This window comes from Poecile atricapillus, chromosome 1 (genome assembly GCF_030490865.1).
Source record: "Poecile atricapillus isolate bPoeAtr1 chromosome 1, bPoeAtr1.hap1, whole genome shotgun sequence".
Lineage (NCBI taxonomy): Eukaryota > Metazoa > Chordata > Aves > Passeriformes > Paridae > Poecile > Poecile atricapillus.
Window position 1 is genome coordinate 98,380,476 of NC_081249.1, and position 23,709 is coordinate 98,404,184.

At 39.7% G+C, this 23,709-nt stretch overlaps 1 protein-coding gene across 2 annotated transcripts in view; it reads right to left on the minus strand.

Moving 5' to 3' along the window:
- Positions 1-23,709, minus strand: part of CIP2A (cellular inhibitor of PP2A) — a 40,626-nt gene that overhangs the window by 4,597 nt on the left and 12,320 nt on the right. The window contains exons 14-21 of one of the 2 annotated variants that reach the window (XM_058836361.1): positions 21,266-21,458; positions 18,991-19,065; positions 18,797-18,907; positions 17,854-18,050; positions 15,798-15,902; positions 13,899-13,981; positions 13,264-13,403; positions 11,748-12,224 (exon numbers count right to left, since the gene is read on the minus strand). In XM_058836361.1, the coding sequence (XP_058692344.1) occupies positions 12,054-12,224; positions 13,264-13,403; positions 13,899-13,981; positions 15,798-15,902; positions 17,854-18,050; positions 18,797-18,907; positions 18,991-19,065; positions 21,266-21,458 (1,075 nt within the window). In that variant the 3' untranslated portion in view covers positions 11,748-12,053. Of the gene's footprint in view, positions 1-10,728; positions 12,225-13,263; positions 13,404-13,898; positions 13,982-15,797; positions 15,903-17,853; positions 18,051-18,796; positions 18,908-18,990; positions 19,066-21,265; positions 21,459-23,709 lie in introns of those variants that run through there. The other variant, XM_058836352.1, reaches the window with a different exon arrangement.

Genomic DNA, 23,709 nt, shown 5'->3' on the forward strand with positions numbered 1-23,709 from the left:
GTCCTTGTGTCCAGTCCAGCAGCAGCAAACCGAGCACAGGGAGCACGTGTGTGTGGGGCAAGGGGCCCAGCCTCGCCGGCTGCTCAGAATGGGCACATTCAAAGAGAATTTGGATCAGTCATTCAGCCATACCTCAGCAAATTCAGAGCATTTGGTTTTCCTTAGTGTCACCTCCTTTCTTTCCCCGCCCTCACCCAAGGACAAGATGGTCTAGGAGGTGACCTGTGGTCTCCCTTCACACCTCCCTCTTCTTGGACTTGGGGAAAGCACATGGCAGAAGGAGAACACCAACAGACCTCATTGCTTGTGGCTCCTTTTACAAACCAAGACAACCAGATATGGGCAATAAATAATAGCAGAGATTGGTTTCAATCTTATTCCTCCTTTATTCATCAGTGTCTTCAAAGATATCCCCTTCTTCCCCAAAATAAACCCCTCGCTGAAACACCAGGGTGAACACTTCGCCTTGGCTGCTACTGCAACCTGACAAGAGATATTAGCCATGGACATAATTCACAAGATTCAATGCTTGCCATGTTTATCAGAGTTTCTTTGGAGACCTCAAATATAAAAAAAACTAATCCAGCACTTGCTAAGAGAATATCTTCCTAGCCATAAAGGATTAGAGTCCCTAAATAAAAGCAAAGCTGAAAATTCTGTGTGAACTGATGATAAGAACAGATTATTAATATTAAAAATGCAAATACAGAGAGGTTACATATCATCCTCCCACACCAATGGAATTTTTGATCAGCCAGTCTAAGTAAATCCAGTACAGCATTTATGTACTCAGCTTGAAGTAAAATATTAAGGACAGAATAACAGTTAGGAATATGACAATGATGTTGCCAATAGCCTCCAACCAAGCATCACTAATCCAGGAAATTTAGAGATGAGATAAAGAGAAACCCAACTGAATTGAAGTAAGAAACATGCAGCTAGAGTCTTCAAAGAGTCTTCGTGTTGTGGCATAGCGAGGACAGATTGTGACTAAGGCATCTATTTGTATTCCTACAAGTTTTTTTAGAGCTGTATCCACCTTTCTGGATTCACTGAATGAGTAATCACTAGCATTCATTCATTTTATCATGCTTTTTCTTCCCTTCAGGAAGTTCCTCTTTCAAAATGTCTGTGTGGAGACTGAACGAAAGGCACCAGCTGGGGCTCCTGTACAAGATTTCTGTCCCTCTGGAGGATCAGAGAGCTATTTTAAGGGCAGAGCCACTGGAGAAGCATAAGACAACCAGCAGTCACCAACCCCTAAACAGGCTGGCACCTGGTTTGCCTGACCAAAGCCTCTCACAAAGCAGCCCATTCCACACGGGTTTGGCTTCTAATACGGGTTAGGGCATTTTTTTCTCTAGAGGGAGAACACATACAAAGAAATGCTGGAGGGATCCTGCCAGCACCAGATGTTCTCTGTGGTTCTCCCTCATTCCCAGCAGCAGGCAAGGTCTCAGTGGTATGGAGGACATTTCAAGCAGAAACATGCAAGCCATTCAACCATTAAGCCATTTAACCTTTAAAGACTAAAGCTAAGTGACACAGCTAATCCACCAGTGAAAGTCTGTGTGTTCTTTGTCTCCCCCATAAGAGTAACAGTCCAGTCATTGCAGAAGACTGATGGTAAGTTGCATTATTTCCAATTTCATGGTGGAACTAGTTAAAAGTTTTTAGGCTATACTCTAGATGTAACATTAAATACAGCCACTGCTAATAACTTAGCTTAATTATTAGCTGATTTATTCATATACATACAGGCAGAAGATTTCAATTATTTTTAATTATATGGAAAGTTCCAAGTGTTTTTTTATTCCATAAAGATCATTCAAAACTCTGTAAAACCTGCAAGTGCTCAATTCTTTAAATGACAGTTTTTAATTAATTTGAACTCCAGCTAATTAAAATATTTGTAGACTGCAAAAACCTAATTCGTTTTTAAAAGGCAAGCTTTTACATCTGCAGCAAATATGCTCTATTTTCCATTGGGATTAAAGATCCAGCCTCTATTTGAAGTGTAAAACCCTCTTCAGCCTTAACAGTGGAATTACAAGTGACAGCAGGTAATAGAAGTGCTCCATTGGCTTGGGCTGTATGCTACAAACCACCTCCTGAGCCTACCCAAGTCCACTGCTCCCACATGCATGAAAATCTGGGCACTGGAGACAGGAACAAGAGCTTCAGCAAGCCTTTGGTGGTAACAACCTTGGCGTAACCCCTCACCTATCAAATACTTACCTGTTCCTGCAGCCCTGGAAAAAGGGGGAAACCAATGGCCCCCTCTAACAGCCACCAACAGCCACCCTGCAACAAAATTTGTTAGGTACCCCACAGAACTCTAGACTCAGTGGATAGCTTCAAAAAGGAAAGGCAAAGGACTTTAAATTTGTAAGCAACAAAAATAAGGCTGTGGTTGTGCTATAGATGTCTCACCACCCACAGCTACTTTTGTCTTCACTGATGATTTCTAATGTCATTTGATGAAGGGGAAGTGGCTCCGATGACAGCCCAAAAAGTCAGTAGCTGGCTGCAGGCTGGATTATGAAGCCAACACAGTTAGGAGTTGTTTTTGCCATATTCTGTACCCCAGAGCCCAGGCTTGCTAGCATCTCCATAATTTCCAAGCCAGCATCATGACATGCCATTTCCACCCCAGTGGAACAACCTCTCCAGGGACAAAGAAAGCCCATTGCTGGAAAGTTGTAGGATGTGATTGGAGCAGGAGGTATACAATCCCACCTAGGCTCCCTTTCCCATGAAAGGGTGGACCAGATGATCTTTCCAGGTCCCTTCCTACCTGGGCTGGTCTGTGATCACTAGGGGCACAGAAAAGAAGAAACCTTTCTCTAGAGCAAAACAAAGGCATCAGGAAGACAAAGCACTGATCCTACTGTGTGTAGATTTTGCTGCTTTCAGTCTGCACTGATTTAAAGGCCTGAAAGACACCAAGCCTTGACTGACATGAGCCAAGTTGGATTTTCATCATGACACCTTCACACAGCTGCTGGCAATGAGCTTCCCTCATATACAAATATAGCTAATGTATACAGTGATTATTGGCTTGATTCCTCCATTTAGAGTGAGCAATGCATATAGCCATAGTAACCAGCTCCTGCCACCAAGACTTCCTCTTCTGAAGGCAATCCATTTATGCATGGCTCTGTGAAGAGGAGTTCACATTTCTCCTGTCTGGAAGAGCAGGAGAGGGAGTTTAGGCTCTGCAGTTCTGCCACACACTGCAGATATGACAAGGAGTGACCTTTGGCTATTGTTCTGTAAGTGGTTTTCCAACATGTCACATGCATCTGTTACCCACTTATCGACTCACTTGAGTCTGTATAAACCAGCCAATATTGTCTTTCCTCGGCAGGGTTATTAAAAATGCAACATGAATGGGCAGTAATATCTCCAAACAAATTTCTTAGTCAAGGTATTAATAGTTATAAAGTGTTGGAAAAACATTTTCAACAAGTTCATGTAATGTCATAGGAAAATAGGCTTGTAGCTAACATTAGCATTTCTCCTGCCTAAAGGATATTGAATCTGAGGACATTTAACTTTTAATGCTTTAAAGATATGAGCATGCCAGAGCCTTTAACACAAGATAACAAAATCCAATTTCACTTGTCTCGATCAGCCTTTGTAAGTGTTGCTACTCAAGTGCTGAACTCGAGTCCCAGATCTGATCTAAGCTTTATCCCTTTCTAAATGGGTAAAAATAAACACATCCTTTCTTGCCCTTTATGGACACAAAAACATTGCAAAGAAGGAAGAACACGTGTACTCTGAAGAACTGAGCCAAGCAGCAAAGATTACCTCTCAAGGGCATGCAGCAAGTACTACTTTAGTTGTTGAGCTCTTTATGGTAAATAGTGGTGTTTATATATAAAATAAAAGATTCATATGGCAGCTTAGACTATAGACCTATAAAAAAAATCTCCAGAAATCCCTAAAGACATTACAGAGACCTTTGCATAAAGGAATAATATGTAAAGACCAAGAAAAAAACTAAAGCTGTTGTGATATTTTTAATCGCTACACAGTACTTTACTGAATGAAAGGGAAGTTGGCCATATGCATGAACAGCAGAAAGCAACTATTTTAGATAGCAGTAAAACAAGTTTGGCCTAAATGCCCAAGTCCAGAACTTACCAGAACCCAGCTGGCATCAGTAGCCCATGAGCTGTGAGGCATGGGTGTAACTATCCAACAGAAAATTACCAGTTTCTATCAGTGCTATGAATGGTCATCGTTTAATATTTCAATCCAGCAGAGTTCTCATCCAAGCACACGTCCTTGTTAGATTTTCCTGAGACTGATGATGTTTAATGAGTCTGGGAGAAACCCAGGAAAATGTTATCACTGAACAACAGACAGAGACTAATACCAGACTTCAGCTACCCGATCTAAAATTGTTATCACACTTCAACAAATGGAAAATAGTTTCCAAAGATTAGGACCATTCCTTCTATCTCTCCTCAATTACTTTCAACCTTAAGTTCTGAGAAACGGAAGAACTCCGGTGAGGTGATAGTGTAGGGGACACTTCGGTTTATGTAAGACAAGCCCCATGCTTCTTAGGTTGTGGGGCAACCCTCACTCTTACATCCTTCTACCCATGGCTGTAGTGTAATAGTTTTTTAAATTACACCCATCACACACAGTGGCAAAATTCTTATGGATTTAAATGCTAATACTTTACTTTTAAACACTTGCCCTCTTAGACTTACTTACATAAAACATCAGCTTTATCTCAACAGGGGACTTAACAAGTATTACCCTCCAACAAACAGCAAAGTTATCACCTGGAGAACTGTAGCTCAGGACTTGCACTTACTTGGGCTTGGCCAAGGGCTTTTCACCCTCTAGCAATGGTCACTTGCAATCCTCCCTCGTAAGCAGAGTTGGTGAGCCAATAAAATCCTTACTGTAGCTTAAGTCTAGCTTCTATCCTTTCTTCTCACCAACTTATGAATAAACATGACAGAATGATCAGGCCTTGAGTAGTTAGATATATAATAAACAAGGTTTGGGAGCAGGAGGGAAAGAGGGAAGGAAAAATGTCATTTGAGTACTCCAGGCTTCAGAAATAGAACACAAATTGGAGGCTGTGTGACCTCTCTCCAGCACCTGCGTGCATAAGCGCTCTGCTTCCAGTGCTGTGATTAGATGCTATTTTTCCCCTGGGGGCTCTGTCTCATTCTGCATATGAGATAGGTCTGCGTGGGGAGGAAGGCAGAGTCAGGTGGCGAAGGAGACTGCTGTCTGCTTGTCCCTTTCCACTCTGTTGCAGAAGCTGCCTTCTGTATGAGTCAGAACTGGGAAAAGAAAGATGATTTTAAGATTCAAGCAATTGTTTACTGCATTAGTATGCCAGGAGGCTTCACTTCACAAAGTACCTGTGTGATGGCAAGCAAGATATTTACATCAGCTTTTAGACAGACAAGCTACTATAATTGTATGTACTTCCTATGTAGCTAGAGATTGAAACCCCTGATGTGCACAGAAATGCTGAATGGAAACACATGAAAGCATGGCATGCCAGGGCTGCAGCCAAAACCACCAGGACTGTGGAGTGATGGAAAGCACACTTGTGCATGCAGGTGTGAAGTGCTATGGACTAACAGAAAAAGAAATCAACTTTTCACATAAGGAGCCCCAAACGAGCAGTTTACCCCAATGCGCTGTGAAGGCAATTGTATGTGGATATTGTAACAGTAAGTTCCCCGCAGAAATGAGTGATGAGAAGGGCATTACATATTCTATTTTAGGGTTTAATAGCTACAGGCAGGCCTATCTTCACACAAACATAACCACAGAATATGCTCAGTTGGAAGGGACCCTCAAGGATCACTGAGTCCAGCTCCCTGCCCTGCACAGGGCACCCCAGGAGTCACACCCGTGCCCGACAGCATTGTCAAATGCTTCTTGAGCTCTGTCAGGCTGGTGCTGTGACCACTGCCCTGGAGAGCCTGTTCAGTGCCCAGCCACCCTCTGGAAGAAGAACATTTTTCTAATATCCAGCCTAAACCTCCCCTGACACAGCCTCATGCCATTCCTTTGGGAGTGTTTGAGCACTGTCTAAGCAGCAGCAGCAGCAGCAGCAGCAGCAGCCTTGGAGCAGTTACACGCTGCAGCCCCGTTCTGCACACGCAGGCAGAGGTAGGAGCAGCCTCTGTCATGGCACTCCAGAGCAGGGCAGCCTGTTAACCTCTCTGGGGGAGAAGGGTCACCTGGGAGGGTAGCACACATCAGCCAGCCCAGAGACTGTGCAATCTAAGCATGCTTTACCTAAAAATACAGAGTGCTTTGGCCAGACACTGACCAGAGAGGATGCTGTTTCCCAGCATATTCATACACACTCCTCCCAACAAAAACAGCTTCTGCCCTGGATAGTGAATGGCATCAAGGCATTTTACTTGGTCTTCACAGAACACAACTAAAGCAATAGCACAATGCCTTAAAGGATATTTTGAGTTTTTTGGTGTTGAAGCAAACCACTCAACTGATACTGAAATGAACACAGTAACTCTGAGATTTCCCCCTGCCTTAGAAAGCCACAACAAAGAATTTACATTGTTTCACCTCATCCTGAATATAAGCATGAAAATTAAATGCTTCTTTCAAAACTAGATTCACTTCCAATTACTAGATACATGACAAAAATAAACCAAAGATATTATCCTCAACTTTAGCCTTAAAGGATAAAAAGAGGAAAAATTAAGGCATAACACATGAGCAAACAGAGATGGTCCCCACATTCCAGTGAACTATAATAAAAGAAACAAACAAAAATTATATATATATATATATTTATATATATATGTATGTATGTAAATAAATATATTGTAACTGATCATCACTGGATTTTTTTTCCTTTTAATATCAGGCTTATCAGTAGCTTCTGTCTTTTTAAATTACAATAGCCTTATATTTCCTTATAGGACATCCTGGCTGTGCTGTAAAACATAGCTGAAATGCAATATTTGAATATCAATATAAGCAAATAATAGACCCAGATAGATTATTCTGAAGTAAAACTGAGTCAAAACAAGAACTACTTGCTTACAAAACTAGTTTCTAATAACTTAATACAGTGTAAAAATCATAAACCAGATTCTTAGCTCAGTTACTCTGAAGAAACATTTAACCAGTAGAGTAATTGTTCTCTCATGTAAAGGCTTAGCTCGATAAGGGTAAATTAAGGGCTGGCCATCCCTGCTATGAGAGGGATTCCAGCAGTATGAGGTGCTTGTTCTGCATGCAAAGATAACCTTTTCAAACATGTTCAAGATCCTTTGGAATTTAATCAGTGCCTATTCAGTGACAAGTCACAGGCTGGACTAGAGTCTCTGTAACATGAACCAACTGCTTTCAAAGAAAACTACCATCAACTATGATAGTACAGTAGCTTAGCCAAAGAAATCTGGGAGTTTTTCACTCCTATCTTAGGATCTGGTGACACTATTTCCCCTTTCCATGTACTCTCTTCTTTCCTTATCCCAGAGTACAAGCAATGCTGGAAATGTCTCAGAAAAACAAACAAAACTGTGCTGTCTCCCTAGGCTTGCCATGTTGCAATGAGGAATGTGCAAGCTACCTCCATCACATTTCTCAAACACTGACATTTCTGACGCAGCTTTAGGAGGAAAAGATATTTGAATGCCCTGTAAGCAACTAGTGCTTTCAAAGTCCATCTAAGCAACAAGAGTACAATGCCCATGCCCAAGTAACATGTCCTTGGCTTCTGACTTCCTTCTTTAAGGAGAAAGCTTGGAGCTTTGTATCACACATGTGCACAACATGCTGTGTTCAGGATTGAGACTGGGTCCTGGCTGAAAAGATACTTCAGATCACTCCCAAATATACCTCAAGATCCTCTGGACTGCCTTCCATCCTGCCTCCATACATGAAATAAAGCGTTTCATTACCTGCTTTCCTCAAGGTTGAGTAAAGGCTCAGCCATTGTCCCAACAGTTTTGTATTCAGTTTTACAATGATACACAGTTGATACAGAGAGGTTGAAAACTTCCTTCTGCCATTAAGACTTCCTGCCTAGCCTGTGGTCCCTTTTGTCCCTGCAGTTCATTTTCCAAGCTAGGCCAGAGCCTGCACTGTCACATTGAAGTTCTGTGGGAGGTGAACCCACAGACCTTTCCTCACAGCCAGGTGCCTTACCCCCAACACCGTCTGTTTTGGTTCTTTGTCTCCCCAGTCAGCATTGAAAGTATATAAGGCTAACTAAAGGATAAAGCTGCACCCCAATAGTTTCAATACATTCCTTTCCCTTTTTAGGGGTTTCTCCACAAACCTTCTGTTCAGAAGGGAAGACACTGGTAGAGGAATGCAGAATGCAGGGATACTCTTACACATTTCTCCTGGAAAGATGGGACAGTGGAGCAAAGACCACAAAAGTTTTAATAGTTAAGCACCAGGAGTTTGCATACTTCCATTTGCAAAGCCATCCTTTGTAACCAAACCAAATCTATTGTTGGCAAAATGCTAAGTGGCTGCAATGTTTGCTCAACACCCAACACAGCCCAAAAATAATGGGTCAGGAAGACAGACTATACACTTGTAGAAACATATCACATAAGGGATCCCATAACTCCTGAGCTCCCACTTTTACACATAAAGCTAATGGCCATAAAAAACCACCAAACCAAACCAAACCAAACCAAACCAAACCAAACCAAACCAAACCAAACCAAACCAAACCAAACCAAACCAAACCAAACCAAACCTTCTGCACTCAAACTTGCACTGAAAGCTCAGTTAAAAAGTCATGTGGGCAAAGTCATGCAGGCATAAGAGGAAACAGAGAGGTTCAATGTAATGCTGAGCATGAAACACACACATAACCTAGCTGGTTCTTTGTAGTAACTGCCCTTTACAGGAGTCATTCATAGCAAGACAAAATCTTCCAGCTAACCAGCAGCTCTTCAGCCAAGATCAGGCAATCTCAGGTCAAAGAGCAACATATCGGAAGGGACACAAGGCTGTTCCTTAGGGAAGATTTAACTAACATATTGCAACCATGAGAACCTCAGGCACAGCAGATTCAAACAGAAGCTGGCCATGAAAATGAGGCTCACACTACCTTATTACATCTGCTGTGAAATGGATGCCCTCTTGGATACAGTTGAGCAGAACGATCCAGAGTGCCATTCAGGACATGGGGAAGTGCCTGGCCCTCAGTGTCAGGCATGGTCTAGGACTCCCAGGGTATTTACAACAGCCATCCAGCTTCCAGTGTGGCATCATTCAGCCTGTTTACCCCTCATTTCTCTGTACTCCCAGGAAAGGATCCAATTTAGATTGGACTGGGGTAGAGAGAAAAGGATGTGTCACTGGGGACATAAAGCTAGCAGACTGTTCCCAATTTCAGCACTCTGCAGAAGGGAAATTGGTGAGGGAGATGGAAAGGAAGCATGCTTCAGTGAACAAATCTGAAGATTTCAAAAGTAACCAGATGGGAACACATGGAGGAGTTTATTTATATATAAACCAACTTTGCAAGGTTGAAAGCATTTTTTGAGAAATAAGTACTTGCCTAAAAATACTTCATCTTTGGCTGCTAACAATAAACTCTAAGAAAAAGGAGCACAGAACCTCTTCTTACATCTTCACAAGAACGTTGAACCAAACCTATAAAGCTCAGTGTCACAATTTCAGTGGAGTCTGTCCCATTTTTGGCTTGCACTTACTCCAGAAAAGTGCACTGCAAAATAATTCTAGACATGTCCCTCTGAATTAGGAAAACTGTGAACATAAAAAAGAGCTATAATAAATCCTGACCAGCAGGTAACACTTTTGGCACTGTTGAATCCATAGCATAAGTGGTTTCAAGATTTCTTTATTCAGAATTTTATATTTTGTTTACACCATCACTAAAATAAATCCTACTGGTCACCATGAGCACTAAGTATTTAATGAAAAATCTGTCCAAGATCACAACAGCTGTTCATTAGATTGCTTATTTTAAACAGGCCTCCTTTACCAGCCCTTACATTTAAGATCCTTTCTAATTCCTACAGCAACGCCAGGCTTTCAATTTGTAAAGCTCCGAATTCCTACTGTTTGTGCAGGACATTAACTTCACCCTGAAGTTAAGAAAATTTCAGCTGAAGTTTCACAAGGTTGGGAGGAAAAGGTTTTTTATCTACATTAAGTTGCATATGCTAGCACAAATACCACAGGATTACTACCACTACTAATAAAAAGTTCTGCCTTCTTTGTAACAGAGATAAGTGTGGGGTGAGGGGGGACAATGAAAGCTGGGAATTGGTTCAGGTAAAACTTCCCATTCCATCTTCCATGTAGGTGAAGATGATCAATTGCACTTAATTCAAAAGTGAGAGTACCATTCTACAGCCTGTTTTGTCCCAGAGGTGGGAAAGACTCCACTAATAGATCCAAACAGCACAGAAGGAAAGCTCCCTAATTTCAATAAAAGACAGAGATTTCACCAGGGAAAAGCAAATGGTGGGCACTGTCAATTGGAATCAGTGGTGAACGAGAGGTGAAGAGATAGAGAAGGGGAAATTGAAAGCCTAAAATAAACCACTAGCAGGGAAATAGAAAAAGATCAAAGGATGCAGAATCAAGACTAAAGAGGAGTGCTAAAATGAAGACAACACACAACAGGTGATGAATTAAAGCACATCCACTCCAAACCCTGTTTTTGTGTCATTATTTCTCAAAAGTGAAATAGACAGCACAGAAAACACATAATACAGAAAAAGAAATACACATTTAAGGGTATTTTTAGGCATGAGTGAAATAACATACAAAGCCATATAGAACCACATGCTAAATGAAAAATTTTCTCCAGATTACACAGAATAAAAACATTTAGATAAGAAGTACTGGAGTGCCCAATATTGAGACATGAGGGTGCTCAGAAGTAAGACAGCACAAAAGTCTCCACTTGTAGAACATGCAATTGACAACCTGACATGACACAGATAATTAAAAATCGACTATTGCAGAGCTATTTTTTGTGCTGGTGCCAGCTACTCCCTGTGCTGAGAGAGCCTGTGGGGAAAGGGAAAGAAAGTCCAATAGCCCAGTGGATATGGCACATAACATGAATATGGAAACAGCACAGGGAACTTTATTACAAAACTATTTTGATAACAGAACTGGTAATATCAAGATTCCTAAAAGCAAAACCCCTTACACAGGTACTTTTTTGCATGGATTAAGTACAAAAATCTCCAGTTTTTTTTTTACAGTAAAAAGAGATAGATGTATGTTTTAAACAAAATTTTAAGCAGACATCAATTTATTTGCTAGTTCCATTAACCACTATTCATTACTTTTTGGAAAAACACTGCCCCAAAAGAACACAGAAATGCTGTCAAAATGTCTTGATGTGTCCATGCATTTATTTGCTATGCAACCCAGAGTTCAGCTACACTTGGCTTAGAACAGCATATTGAAACAGTATATTTTTCCAGTGGAAAAAAAAAAGAAAATCAATATTTTTATACTCTGGATTCTGTCACATAAATGCTAAAGATTAATTTACCCTTTTCTGCAGACATGTACCTTATTGCCACCTTACTCTGGTAAGCAACTTGATGTTTTCCCCCTCCATTCCACCATTTGACAAAGTCAAACTGGCATTTATCAATTTAGTTATTAACATGCTTGGCACTTCCTACTAGAATTTGTTTACTTGAGCACTTTCTGGTAGGAGGAAAACAACCCAAACAACAAAACCCCTCCCAACATTTACTTACCCCTTCCCCATGAACAAGAGACTTAAAGGGAAAGAACCCAAGTCTGCAAACTTATTTTGACACTAAAAGTTTTTAACCCATTACCCTGACAGTTTCTTTCCCAACTGAGTTTGCAAAACTCCAACAAAACCCCTTAATGCAGCAGCTCATCAGCAGCTCTGATAACGTTTTTGTTGCTGACCTTTTTAAGCAATACCTGCATTATGCAGAAAGGCAACAGAACTGCACGTGTTGTGTACAAAGCTGGCAGTCATCCCTGTAATTTAGCTCAGTTAACAGAACACATAAAGCACAGGAAACAGAGCCCTACAAACTGAGGTTCACTGTTTCTGCACTTAGCTTGCCAGCACTTAGTTTGTGAATTACTGCAATCATGAGGGCGTGTTTGTCCAATTCTTCCTTCTGCAGATTTACGAGCGCTTCTTTTTCTGCCAAGCATTCTTCCAACTGGGATTTTTGAACTTCCAGAGAAGATGCCTGCAGAAACAAACAAAATCTTATTGTTTCCTCCATTACCAACTGAAAAACACAGAGTACAGTGAAGGCTGAGTGGCCTGGTGGTGGACTTAAGCAAGTAATTAAAAAATAAACAGTCTTAAAGTTACAAGCTTCTCTCAGCTATACAGCTGGTATACATGAATGATTACAGCTACTGCCACACTGCAAAATGTTGGGTACCATAGGAAAGCACCAACCTCTTTGTTATCATGGTGCTACCATCCATTTCATTTCAAGCATCACACCAATAAATATTTACTGAGATAAAAAAAATATTTGCTGTATACTGGATAATATTGCCTGAAGAGATTAAGCTTTTGCTCCCAGGAAATGGAAATACAGTAAAAGTGTTTGTCAGACTGCACACTTTGCATTTGCTGATCAGGTTGCATGTAAAATGAATCTCTGCCTTGTGATTTTAGAGGGAGCCTTACCTGCAGTCAAGGACATGTAGGTTGCAATGAAACTTGAGGGGGGGAGGGATGGGATTATTGTTTTGTTTTGTTAACATTATCTTGTTAACTTGGTATGGCCAAAGTGGTCTCTCTTTTGAAAAAAGACATTTTTTCTTGGAGATAAAAATGGTTTTTTGTTAGAATTTCAATGACCAGAAGAACCCCAGGCGGATTTTGGTGCATACATATGTACCTTAATTCAATGTGAGAAAGGGAGGGAAAGCAAGCTGACCTATATTTTCAGTAGTCAAAACTACTGGAGAGGATTTTGTTACACTGTTATTTAACATTATGCCACAGGTTTGGAGGGTCTTTTTCCCTTCCCAACATTATGTACTCACACACTATGCCTCACAGAGGTATTATCCATTTGACCTTGATCCTGACTTAAAACTCAAGAGGTACACAATTAAGTTGAGAGAATTTGTTCTTGTCCACTACTACATCAGCTACTCAAGGGTCTTTAGGTATTTAACCACCAGAATACTGATTTACCAACTCTATCACTTAAACAGATACCTAAAACTCCAATCTCAGGAATGCAGGCGCAAGTAATTCCTTACCTTGACACTCAGTTCTTCCCTTGCTTCCTGTGTTTCATTTAATTCCTTCCTAAGAATATCGATGTTTTGTTCCATATCTGTTTTTTCTTGCTGTTGAGTTTTTATTTTTTCTTCCAGAACATCTATATTCTGTTGCAAGGCTTATGAAAAAGAACACATTAAAAGATTGGATGCCAAACTTAGAAAACAGACACTGCATTGGCCTCGGAAACAAGGGGCTTTTTTTATTAATTTTTTTTTAGACTCAACATGGCTGCTAATTGAATTACTGAGTAGTGCCACCTACTGCTCTACTTTAGTGGTTGCTTCCAGTCATTTGCAGAAAGAGTTAAATTAAGCTCTTTTAATTTGCAGTTCCTACAGAAAATAGTTCTAATGAACATGTTGCAAGATCGTGAAGGGACACACTATGCAGAGGTTCAATGAAGTCTGGGAAATCAGCTTCATGTATTCTTTCTAAAAAAAATAAAATTTGTATTTGTTTCATTCAACTATTAAATTATGTACCTGCGGTAACTTTTAAGGTTTACAAGTTGCTTGGTAAGATACAGCACCTTATCTAGCGCCCATAATAACAATGTCTAGTTAATACAGTTAGTTCTCTAGCTTTAGTGACCTTTAGGTAGGTGACTTACTTGATATTGTGCCATCTCTCTCCTGTAGCTGTTGCTGTAATTCATTTCTGTGATCTTCACTTTTGATTAACTGTGCAGCAGTGCTAAAAGTGCAGAGAAACAAATTTTAATGCTTAAAATGAGATATGCCACCATTTCCCTGTTCTAAGAATCTAAAATTATTTTTGTATTATTTCCAATTGTTGTCAAGAGCTTCAAGTCATCAAACCTATGAATGTGCATAGTGTAAGCAGAGATAGATCTTGTTTCCTTCCTGCCACCATGACACAGTCACTGCCCTTCTCTGATCATGGTAGGAACAACTGAAAAGGTTGATACCTGGAGCACAAAGCCCAGAAACCAGTGCCTTTGATCACAGCCACAAATAATTTAAAATACTGTGGCAGAGCTAAAATTGTCATTCAATACAAGTAAAAATCCCTGTCATTAGTGGTTAAGATTGCTGAGGTTTTAGCTCTTACTATGCCCCTGAAGAGACAATGCAATCAGTAAAACCAGTTTCAGGTATTAGCCCTGCAAGGAAAAAACACCATTCTGAACATCTCCTGGATTGTCACACAATAATTAAAAGCGACCACACCATAAGACAGTGCCACAGCTTGTGTACAAGGCCTGCCTCAGTTCTCACTAGTTCGGGTAATACTCAATTTCCACACCCATTTAATACAAAGATACTGGCATCTACCAGCAGAACAGCTCTAACATGAGCACTTTACACTCTGAAGCTAATCTACTTTTGCCATTACCAGCCAGAATAATTTCTAAGGCATACTCTAGTTGCCGCTTGCCTTGCCCAGATAGCATCTGGTGTCACTTTTGTTTACTTGTTTATCCACTTCCTATCTCACAGTCTCTAAGCTGCAGGCTCTAGCAAGAGGGAGGGATGTATATTTCCAGAGTTCCCATTTATGTGGCAGTTCAAGAGTATCTATATAACAAACTGCTCCTCTAAACTGGCATTAAGAAGGGTCAGCTTTCATCAGAACATCTCCTCAATTACCCTGAGCTGCGTATTGTACCATTAGATGTAAGTAGCCAAATTTATTCAGTAGCAAACTAATGTATCAGTATGAAAATTTTCCATCTGAATTAGAACTCAAGGCAGTGATTTGGACTGCTCTGATTACTGACAAGGCAAGAGCCTGGAAGGGTGAAGTGAACTTTGCAAGTAAAACCAAGAATAGCATTTTATTTCTCAATGGAATACAAGGCTGCTTATGAACATATTTTGAAGACATCTTCTGGAAAGCTACATATTAAATTAAATCTGTCAAAGCAGAGCCCTGTATTCCCTTTCACAGTGGTGAAAGGTATATCAGGCCTCTGTTTTAAGCCAGCAAAAAGGAAAAATTACAATTACTCCTCAGGAAGACATAGATAATGCTAGTTTTATAGTTGAAAGAAGATATTTTATACCACAGGCAGAATACCATCCATCACAACTTCTAATATAACTTACAAATGTGTTAGTAGGGTTGGTTGTTTTGAGGTTTTTTTCCCCAATTTGACAACATTAAGAGAAAACTTGCAGGCTAAAAGAGAATGCACGGAAATCTTTGGGTGATAAAAGCATTGAAGAATTCAAAAACCACCAAAATAACAACTCCACACTCTCCCAAGTGTACCTAAGAACTGGGTCATCATCTTTCTCTTCCTACTATTGCTCAAGTCTGTCGATATTCCCTCACCATCTCCAACCAATTAAGGATCAAATAAAATAAACCACCAAAGTCAGTATTACAGATTCTCATCCAACATAAATGTATAAACCAACCATGAAGCATCTTTGGCTTCCTCTAACTTCACTTCTCAGATGTTACTTATAGAACAGTTTAAAAACTGAGACTAAAGTGCTATTCAGTTTTACTGTCTGACTTGCTTTAAAAAGACTGAACTTACCTGTCATTCTGCTGCTTGAGTGACTCATTTAGTTTCGTCATTGCTTCCACTTGTTTATTTAGCGAATTGCATGTAATCTGTAGATCTTTATATTGTCTTTCATACCTACAAATGAAATGTAATTGCTTTGAAGAGACCTTTTACTTTAATAGTTTGTCAAATAAAATATTTGACATGATCTGTGCAATCATTCCACTCAAGTAACAAGCAAGATGTTTTCGGAAGGGGAGGGGGGGTGTTCAGTTGAATGTTTTTTGGTGACCACTGGCTTTTAGTGTGTTAGATTTTATGGGTTTGTGTTTTTCAAATGAACATACTTAGAATCATAGAATCATTTAGGTTGGAAAAGACCCTTTAGATCATTGAGTCAAACCATTAATCTAGCACTGCCAAGTCCCCCACTAAACCACATCCCTAAATGCCCCATCTACATGTCTTTTAGATACCCCAGGGAGGGTGACTCAGCCACTTCCCTGGGCAGCCTGTTCCAATGCTTCACTTGGAAGAAGAAAACAGACAAACAAACCAAGCTTCAGAGGATTCCTTACATATAATGAATTATTCATGAACAGGAAGCAACCTCCCTCCAATAGAAAACTTTCAGGAATTGACAAAATGCTAAGTACCTTTAGAAGTTTGCAAAGAGCTAATCTATAACAGTTTGTGTGTGTCAGTCATCTTTTAAGGGACCCTTTATGATAGTCTATGACCTTGTCTTGTGATACTAAAAACTGAATATACTGAAGACAATGCAGAGTGTAATTAATACAGGCTTAGGAGGCAGATTTCATGCTCTAAGCAAACTTTTTCCTACCTTCCCACCAAAAGGCAAATTCTATCCCCTGATGTCAGTTAACTGATTGTTTCTAAGAAACACTGTATTTGAAGCATGAAGGTTGTTTTAAAAATTAAGTTTTTGTTTCAGAAACACATTGCAAGGATGAGAAAGTTTTGTTCCTAATTTGGAGAATTTAAAACTGTTAGATACTAGAGGCTGATTTATTTCCCATGAATTAGACAATACATGTTCACAAAGTGTATGACTGGATATAATTAAAGCAAAAAATGGAGGCACTTCAACAATGACACAGTGTGACATGTCATAGACACAGCTAGACACTTATTCAAGAAATCTACTAATGGAAAAAATTTTTATACATTTTCCTCCCACAATGACTCCTTTATTTGCAGCAATATGCTTTCACACTTGTCTAATAATGCTTGTTCCCATTACTAAGCAAGAAACTTGATCTCAATGTTATCAGTTTCTTTGCCTTGCTGACACCTAGTGACCAGACCAGCTCATGTGAGCTGAGAAGTCAAAACTCTTTTAAGCCTTTATTCTTTCAAAGCACATTCTAATTTCAAATATTTTCTATCTTTATGTACTTTATGTGTCTCACATATTCTTTTTAGCTTAAGATCCCAAAGAAATAATGCTTATAAATAATTCAGGACACACAATGTGCCTCCTTCCTCTGTACCTCATTTTTACCTAATGTAAGTCAAATTTGGTACAGACTTGACCAACGATGCCAAGTCCTACATTATGCAAACATACTGATGATATTGGCTCTTTCTCCAGAACTCTTGCAAGAATGTCATCAAGACAGCACATAAGATCAAAGACAGACACTGAAAGCATGGTATAATGCTAACAGAAACCAGGAATTGTTAGTTCTGTGTCTTAGATAACAATGGTCCCTTTTCATACAAAGCTTGTGCTATTTCCTGAACTGGACCTTCAGCACCTACAATTCAGTTCTCATTCCACTGAAAGCTGAATGTTAATATATTAATAAATTTAAGTATGTTAAATGCAACATAAATTTGAGTTCCTGAATTACTTAAGTTAACCTTATTGAAAAGCATATAGAAGAAACACGAAATTAACTTTTCACTTAAAAACATGACACAGCATGTCATTGCTGTTCTAACAGTTCTGTTGTTGAACAATTCTGTTCAACAGTGTTGCTCTTCTAATGTGCCTAGCCCAGTAAAGGACATCATAACTCTTTTTCATGAAATAGCTGTTTAGAGATCCTACATGTCTTACCTCTGAAGAAGATCAAGAGACGTTTTTTTTAGTACTTCATGCTCTTCAGCAACTGCCTGCAATTTCCTGTTGTGCTGAAAGAGCTGTTCAATATCAGTCTGTGCCTTTTCAGATTCTACCTGTTGAGCTTTCAGCAAATCATTCAGCTCTTCATTTTTTCGTTTTGCATCCTTCAGCATTGCAGCAAGAGCTCTTGCCTTTGAGTGGAAAGACACCCCCAAACAAAAAGAAAAAACAAAGCCACATACATTAAAGGGAATTCTGTTTCTCAAGTTGTATTAGGCATGCTTGAGGCTATAGATCTAACACCAAAATGTCACCATCTACACTAAGAGAACAAATTCTCTCACCTACTATTAACTACAAATTAATTGGTTGTCTAAATTCCTTTAGCTCCATTTATAGATACGGTGAGGGGAGAGGGAAGAATAAAGTAAAAGAGGATACATTTTAGCTGTGGATTTAGTAACCAGTAGCACAGTCTTTAATATAACCCTTAAAGAATATAAATTATTCTCACACTTTTCAATGTGCAGCTCAAATACAGACACCACAAAAGGAAGCTTTATTTGAAGGTTCACCTCTGACCAGTGAATCAAAAAGCACAAACAGGAAACAGTTTTTTATATACCAGCAAATTCTGTAGAGAATTCTAGTAAGTGGGTTTATTAATTTTTGATATTGCTGAATTAATGCTAATGGTTAATAAACAATGATAAGCAGAGTAGGCTGGTTTTGTTGACTTCCTGTAAGGGAAAGGACACTAAATAAAACTGTGCCAAACAACAATCCAGAGGCAAACAGGATGTTCATGGTGAAAATTAAGACTGCCCTAACTTGCAAGTGCAGCTTACAGATAAGCAGTATAGTTTCCATATGCAATCACAGTTAAAGCTACCCAGACAATCACTATTCAGTCCCACCTTGAAGCTCCTCTACTTACCTCAGATTCAGCCTGGGCTCTCTGACACCGGTACTGAGCCATCAGCCTCTCAGCCTGAGCCAGAGATACTGCCTTTACTTCCAGAAGATCCTGCAGCCTCGTTTCCTTAGACTGCATATAGGGAGAACATTTCTCATCAACACTTTCTGAAAGTACCAACCACAGCATCCCCACACACATTAGGCTGTACTCACCGCTAATGCCAACAGCTTCTGCTCGTAGACATCCATTATGTCAGATATCCTCACATCAGCCAAGGGCTCCTTCATCTGTGGAAAACTTTTCCAATTACTGATACTGGAAATTTCTACTTACACAAGTAATGTGTGCCTAAAGAGCTCTGTAGTTTTGTCAACTCCACCTGCCACTAGGCTTTTTAAATTCTCATTTTTGTATCTGAGGCTATCTACTTAAAGATATCCATCTGACCCTTGAGGAAAGTTTGTGAGCAATTGAACCTGTTAGGCTTAATAGGAGTCATCTGCAGAAGACTATCAGTCCAGCACTATAAAAAGGTAAAATCACCATTTGAAGATCATTCCCCTTGGTCTAGTCTTTGCTGGAGAATTAGCAGGCCACTCATAGGACACCTAAAAAAACCTGCCCTAACATTAACAGCACAAAATGCATATGGTTAAAACTCCTTGTTCATACTCCATGGCCTTCTCAACATACAAATGAAGAGAAAAGGCCCAGGAAAGTTTTTCTAGGATACTCTAAAGGATACTATTGAGGACGTACAGAACCTACTGTGTTAACCCAGCAACTTACTAGAGGAAATGCACCATGTATGGCACAACAAGTCCTAAGTGTTTATTAAAGGATATGCCTGAGTCAAGTGAGAATGCTACTTAGTGATTTCAGGATAATTTCTCTTAGTCAGTGCTGCTGTAACAACAGTTCTGAGCAGCTGTTCACAGATGCTGATGCACAACCAAGTGCAAACTATGCCAGCTGTTCATACATTGAACAACTAGAGAAAAGCCACCATCTCTGCACCATCCTGAACCACTATGTAAGAATGCTGTTTGCAAATTAACAGGTGACCCTGTGGAGCTCCAGTTCTCAGCTCATTTTTCTGTCCCTAAAGTATAAAACAAAGTACTTGCAAACTTAAAATAGCCAAAGGACATAGAAATTAATCTAAGAAAAGCTCTAAGAATGAAATTCCCTTCATTCTCTCTGAACAGTGATACTGTTCACTATGAAAAGTGTTTTCTCAATTATATTTTTACAAGCATTTGAGCTTCACACAGTATACAGACAGAACTCAAGTACTGGATATTTTGAGTGAATGTGTATATTGATTTTGAATTACTAATTAGAAGGTCTAAGAAAAGAATCACTCAACAATTCATCAACCTTTTCCCTTAAAAAAAAAATCAAAGTAGGTTTACAATCTGTAGCATTACTGGAAGCTGCTGCATTAGTGGTTTAGGTACCTGTGGTTGCTTTGATTTACATCAATATAAACACAGCAATGCACCCACAGACTGTCACGTGCAGCCCTGAAAAGGATGATCAATGGGAGCATATAGTGGCAAAGTAAAATGTAAGCCAAGAAAGACTCATCTGACCTTTTTCACTGTTATTCTGGCATCTAACTGGAACTGGTAGCTCTCTGAGTTTCACTTTTATCAGTTACAACAAAGAGATAAGAGTTGCAAAGCTAAGGCTGGAGGCAATACCACTAATACATATATCAAGCTGTTATCAATAAACTTTCTATTCATTTTCCTAATTTGCATACTGTTCTTTTAAGCCAAAAGAAAACAGAGTCAACAATCCACCTCTCAGTCTAAAGCAGCTACAAAGCAGCTAACTTGCTTGGAACAGAAAAGGGAGAGGAGATATATTCAGTATCTGCCAGGATGACCCATAAAGCAACAGCACATGGTATGCGGCGCCTGGTCGGGTGTCTCATTCACAATGCAAGCTGCTGCAGAGGGAAGTAAAAACTGCCTTCTGAAATAATAACAGCACCTTTCCAAGAAGGCCACAAAAGCTGAATTGCAAATGCTAGAGTCAGCTATAGCCAACAAAAGGAGAATGTCAGTATGTGTGTTTAGGCACACAAGAGATGCACCACACTTTTCTAAAGCAGCTCAGCATCTCTATTTTATTACAGGCTATATCTTAGGAAACAGAGCGAAGAGGTTCCTTGTACGTCCCAGCTTGTCTTGGCAGTTGGACTGTACCTGGCTCCTGCCTCCACATCTGACAGCTAAGATGACTGGAACCCACTGGAGAGGGCCCTCAGTAAGCAGTCCTACCTTCAGTAGTAGCTCAATATAGCATCTCTAAATTCTGCTCAGGAGCTCAGTAAAAAGAGCACATTTCAAACAGACAGGAATCTAAACAAAACTTAACTGTTACACATACAGTAGTCTGACACTTTGATTTTTATTTCCATCCCTCCCAGTAAAAAAAATGTCAAATGTTTCACAAGGGTATATAAATTCTACTAACCTCTAGTCCAGAATGAAGTTTTTGTATTAATTCCTCAATATTTGAAGCTTTGGATTCATTACTTGAAGGATAGGATGAAGAACACCTCACTGAAGTAGTGTTGATCACAGGTGATTGAATTTGGATTCTCTTTGCTGTGTGCTGCATTTCTTGTTGTCTGTAGGCATTATTTGCTGCAATGCTTTCACCCAGCCTGTATAAACATGAGGCTATTAAGGACATAACCTGCTACAAACCGCATTACAAGGATTGAAGAGAAGAACAACTTCATAACAATATTAACAGTCACATTTGCATTACCATACATTACGAAGACGTGTATTGGGCACGTGCTCAAACTGGCCCGAGATACAGAAAAAGGAAAAAAACCTGTGTATCATGGCTAACTTTTAGAGACAAATACAGAATCTCATCAAAAAGATCGTAGTGCTCAGCTCTTTTTGAGCAACAGATCACGTCTCTTATGAACCTGAGAAACAGGTTATTTCACCTGTTATTATTCAACTTATCTAGGCCACTGTTTGTCTCAAAGAAGATTGAGGAAGTATTTAGTAAAAATTCTTATTGAGCATAAAACAATCAAGAAATGGCAGAATGCAACCAGTAAACCTCAGTCTGCAATTTTCCTTGTCTGCAATTCTATTTTACATTACTGTATTGAGTACAGCACATTTGATTTTGTAAAAGTAGGCAGTTAAAAGTGCTATCTGTTTAAATCTGTATAGGGAAGAGAACTCAAAAGCTTAGAAAAAAGTAATTTCTACACCTATATTCCAGTGTCTGTATGTAATTTGTGGCAGGTATTTTCAAGGCAGGTACCAATAACATGTTTCAAACAAGAATGGTAAACCATAAGAGCTGATTTTAGAGGCACCAGCTATAAATTTTTTGCTCTTGATAAATTCCTTAATTACTAAGCTATCCCAAACACTTCATTGAAGTGCTGTCTCAATTGCTTCCTAAGTGAGCATAGCCTATTTTTAACTTGCATTTATAGACATGTTATTTGGCTGTTCCATTGTACTATTCCAGACATATCTGATTGTACAGATCCTTCATTCCTTCAGCCAGACATTTCATTACAGGCCATTATAAAAATGTTTCTTATATCCACAAACCCATATAATTATAGAATAATTAAGGTTGAAAGGGACCCATCTACAGATCACCTAGTTCAACTCTCCTGCTCTTAGCAGGTTGCCCAGGACTACGCCTTGTAATTTTGACTCTCTCAAAGGATGAAGTCTCCACTACTTCTCTGGGCAATGTTTTCCAGTTTGACCTCACTTTACTATAAAAGGGTTTCTTTTCTGGTACTTCAAGAAATCAAAAAGGTTTTTTCTTTTAATTCAGTTTGTGCCTACATCTAGTGGATACCACTGAGAAGCCTGGCTCTATCTCTTTTGTTCCATTCTATCAGACATTTCAACACACTGATAATAACCCTGCAAGTCTTCCCAAAAGTAAGCAAGCTTAACTCTTGCAGTCTCACTTTGTGTAATACATGCTCATACCTCAAACCCTTCATTAGACTCACTCTAGGATGTCCATATAGCTCTTGCTCTGGAGAGCCCAGGCCTGAACACAACACTACAGGTGTGGTGTCACCACAGCTGAGCAGAGGGGAAAGATCACCTCCTTTGCCCTGTCTTCAGGACTCTTCCAACAGCAGATCAAGGTGCTACTGATCATCTTTGCCATTCTTGAAGACATAAGTTACACTTGTTTTCTTCTAGTCTTCAGGAACCTCTCCCAGTCACCATGAATTTTCCAAGACATTCTGGAGTGGCCTTGGAATGACAACAGGCAACCCCCTAAGCACTCAAGGGCACATCCTGTCAGGTATTCTGTACACCCAGTTAGTTTAAATGTTCCATAACCTGACACTGTGCCACCCATAGTATGCCTTGCCTCCTGTAGGCTTTCCCATTGCTCTCAGAGACATTGCTCTGCCTTTGGGAATCCTTATTAGTGAAGATCAAGCAAGGCATTCAGTTTGTCAACCTTATCAAAGTCTTTTGTCTACAGGTCCCCTGCCCCACTCAGCAGAAAGGCACACATTTTCATGTCTGGCTTTTGCTGCTGATGTAATGGTCTTTCTTGTTGCCTTGACATCTGTCAGGTTCAACTCCAGCTTGTGATACAATTTAAAATCTTTTTTTTTTGGATTTTACTACATTTACGGGAGTAAGGACTCCGTCAGAGTTCCTCAATGCCTTTTCCATTGTTTAAACCACCTTAAATACTGCCTGAACTGCCATCTGCCTGTGTCTTACCCTAGTCTGATCTTTCTTGGAAGCTACTGCAAAAGGGTGAGCAAATCTTTAGGAACTGAAGAATGACACATCTGACACAGTTCATTAGAGAGAAATCTGACAGAATATTAGATGCACCCCAAATTCCAAGCACAGACTTCAGACAAATAAGTACTTAGGGACAGGAGT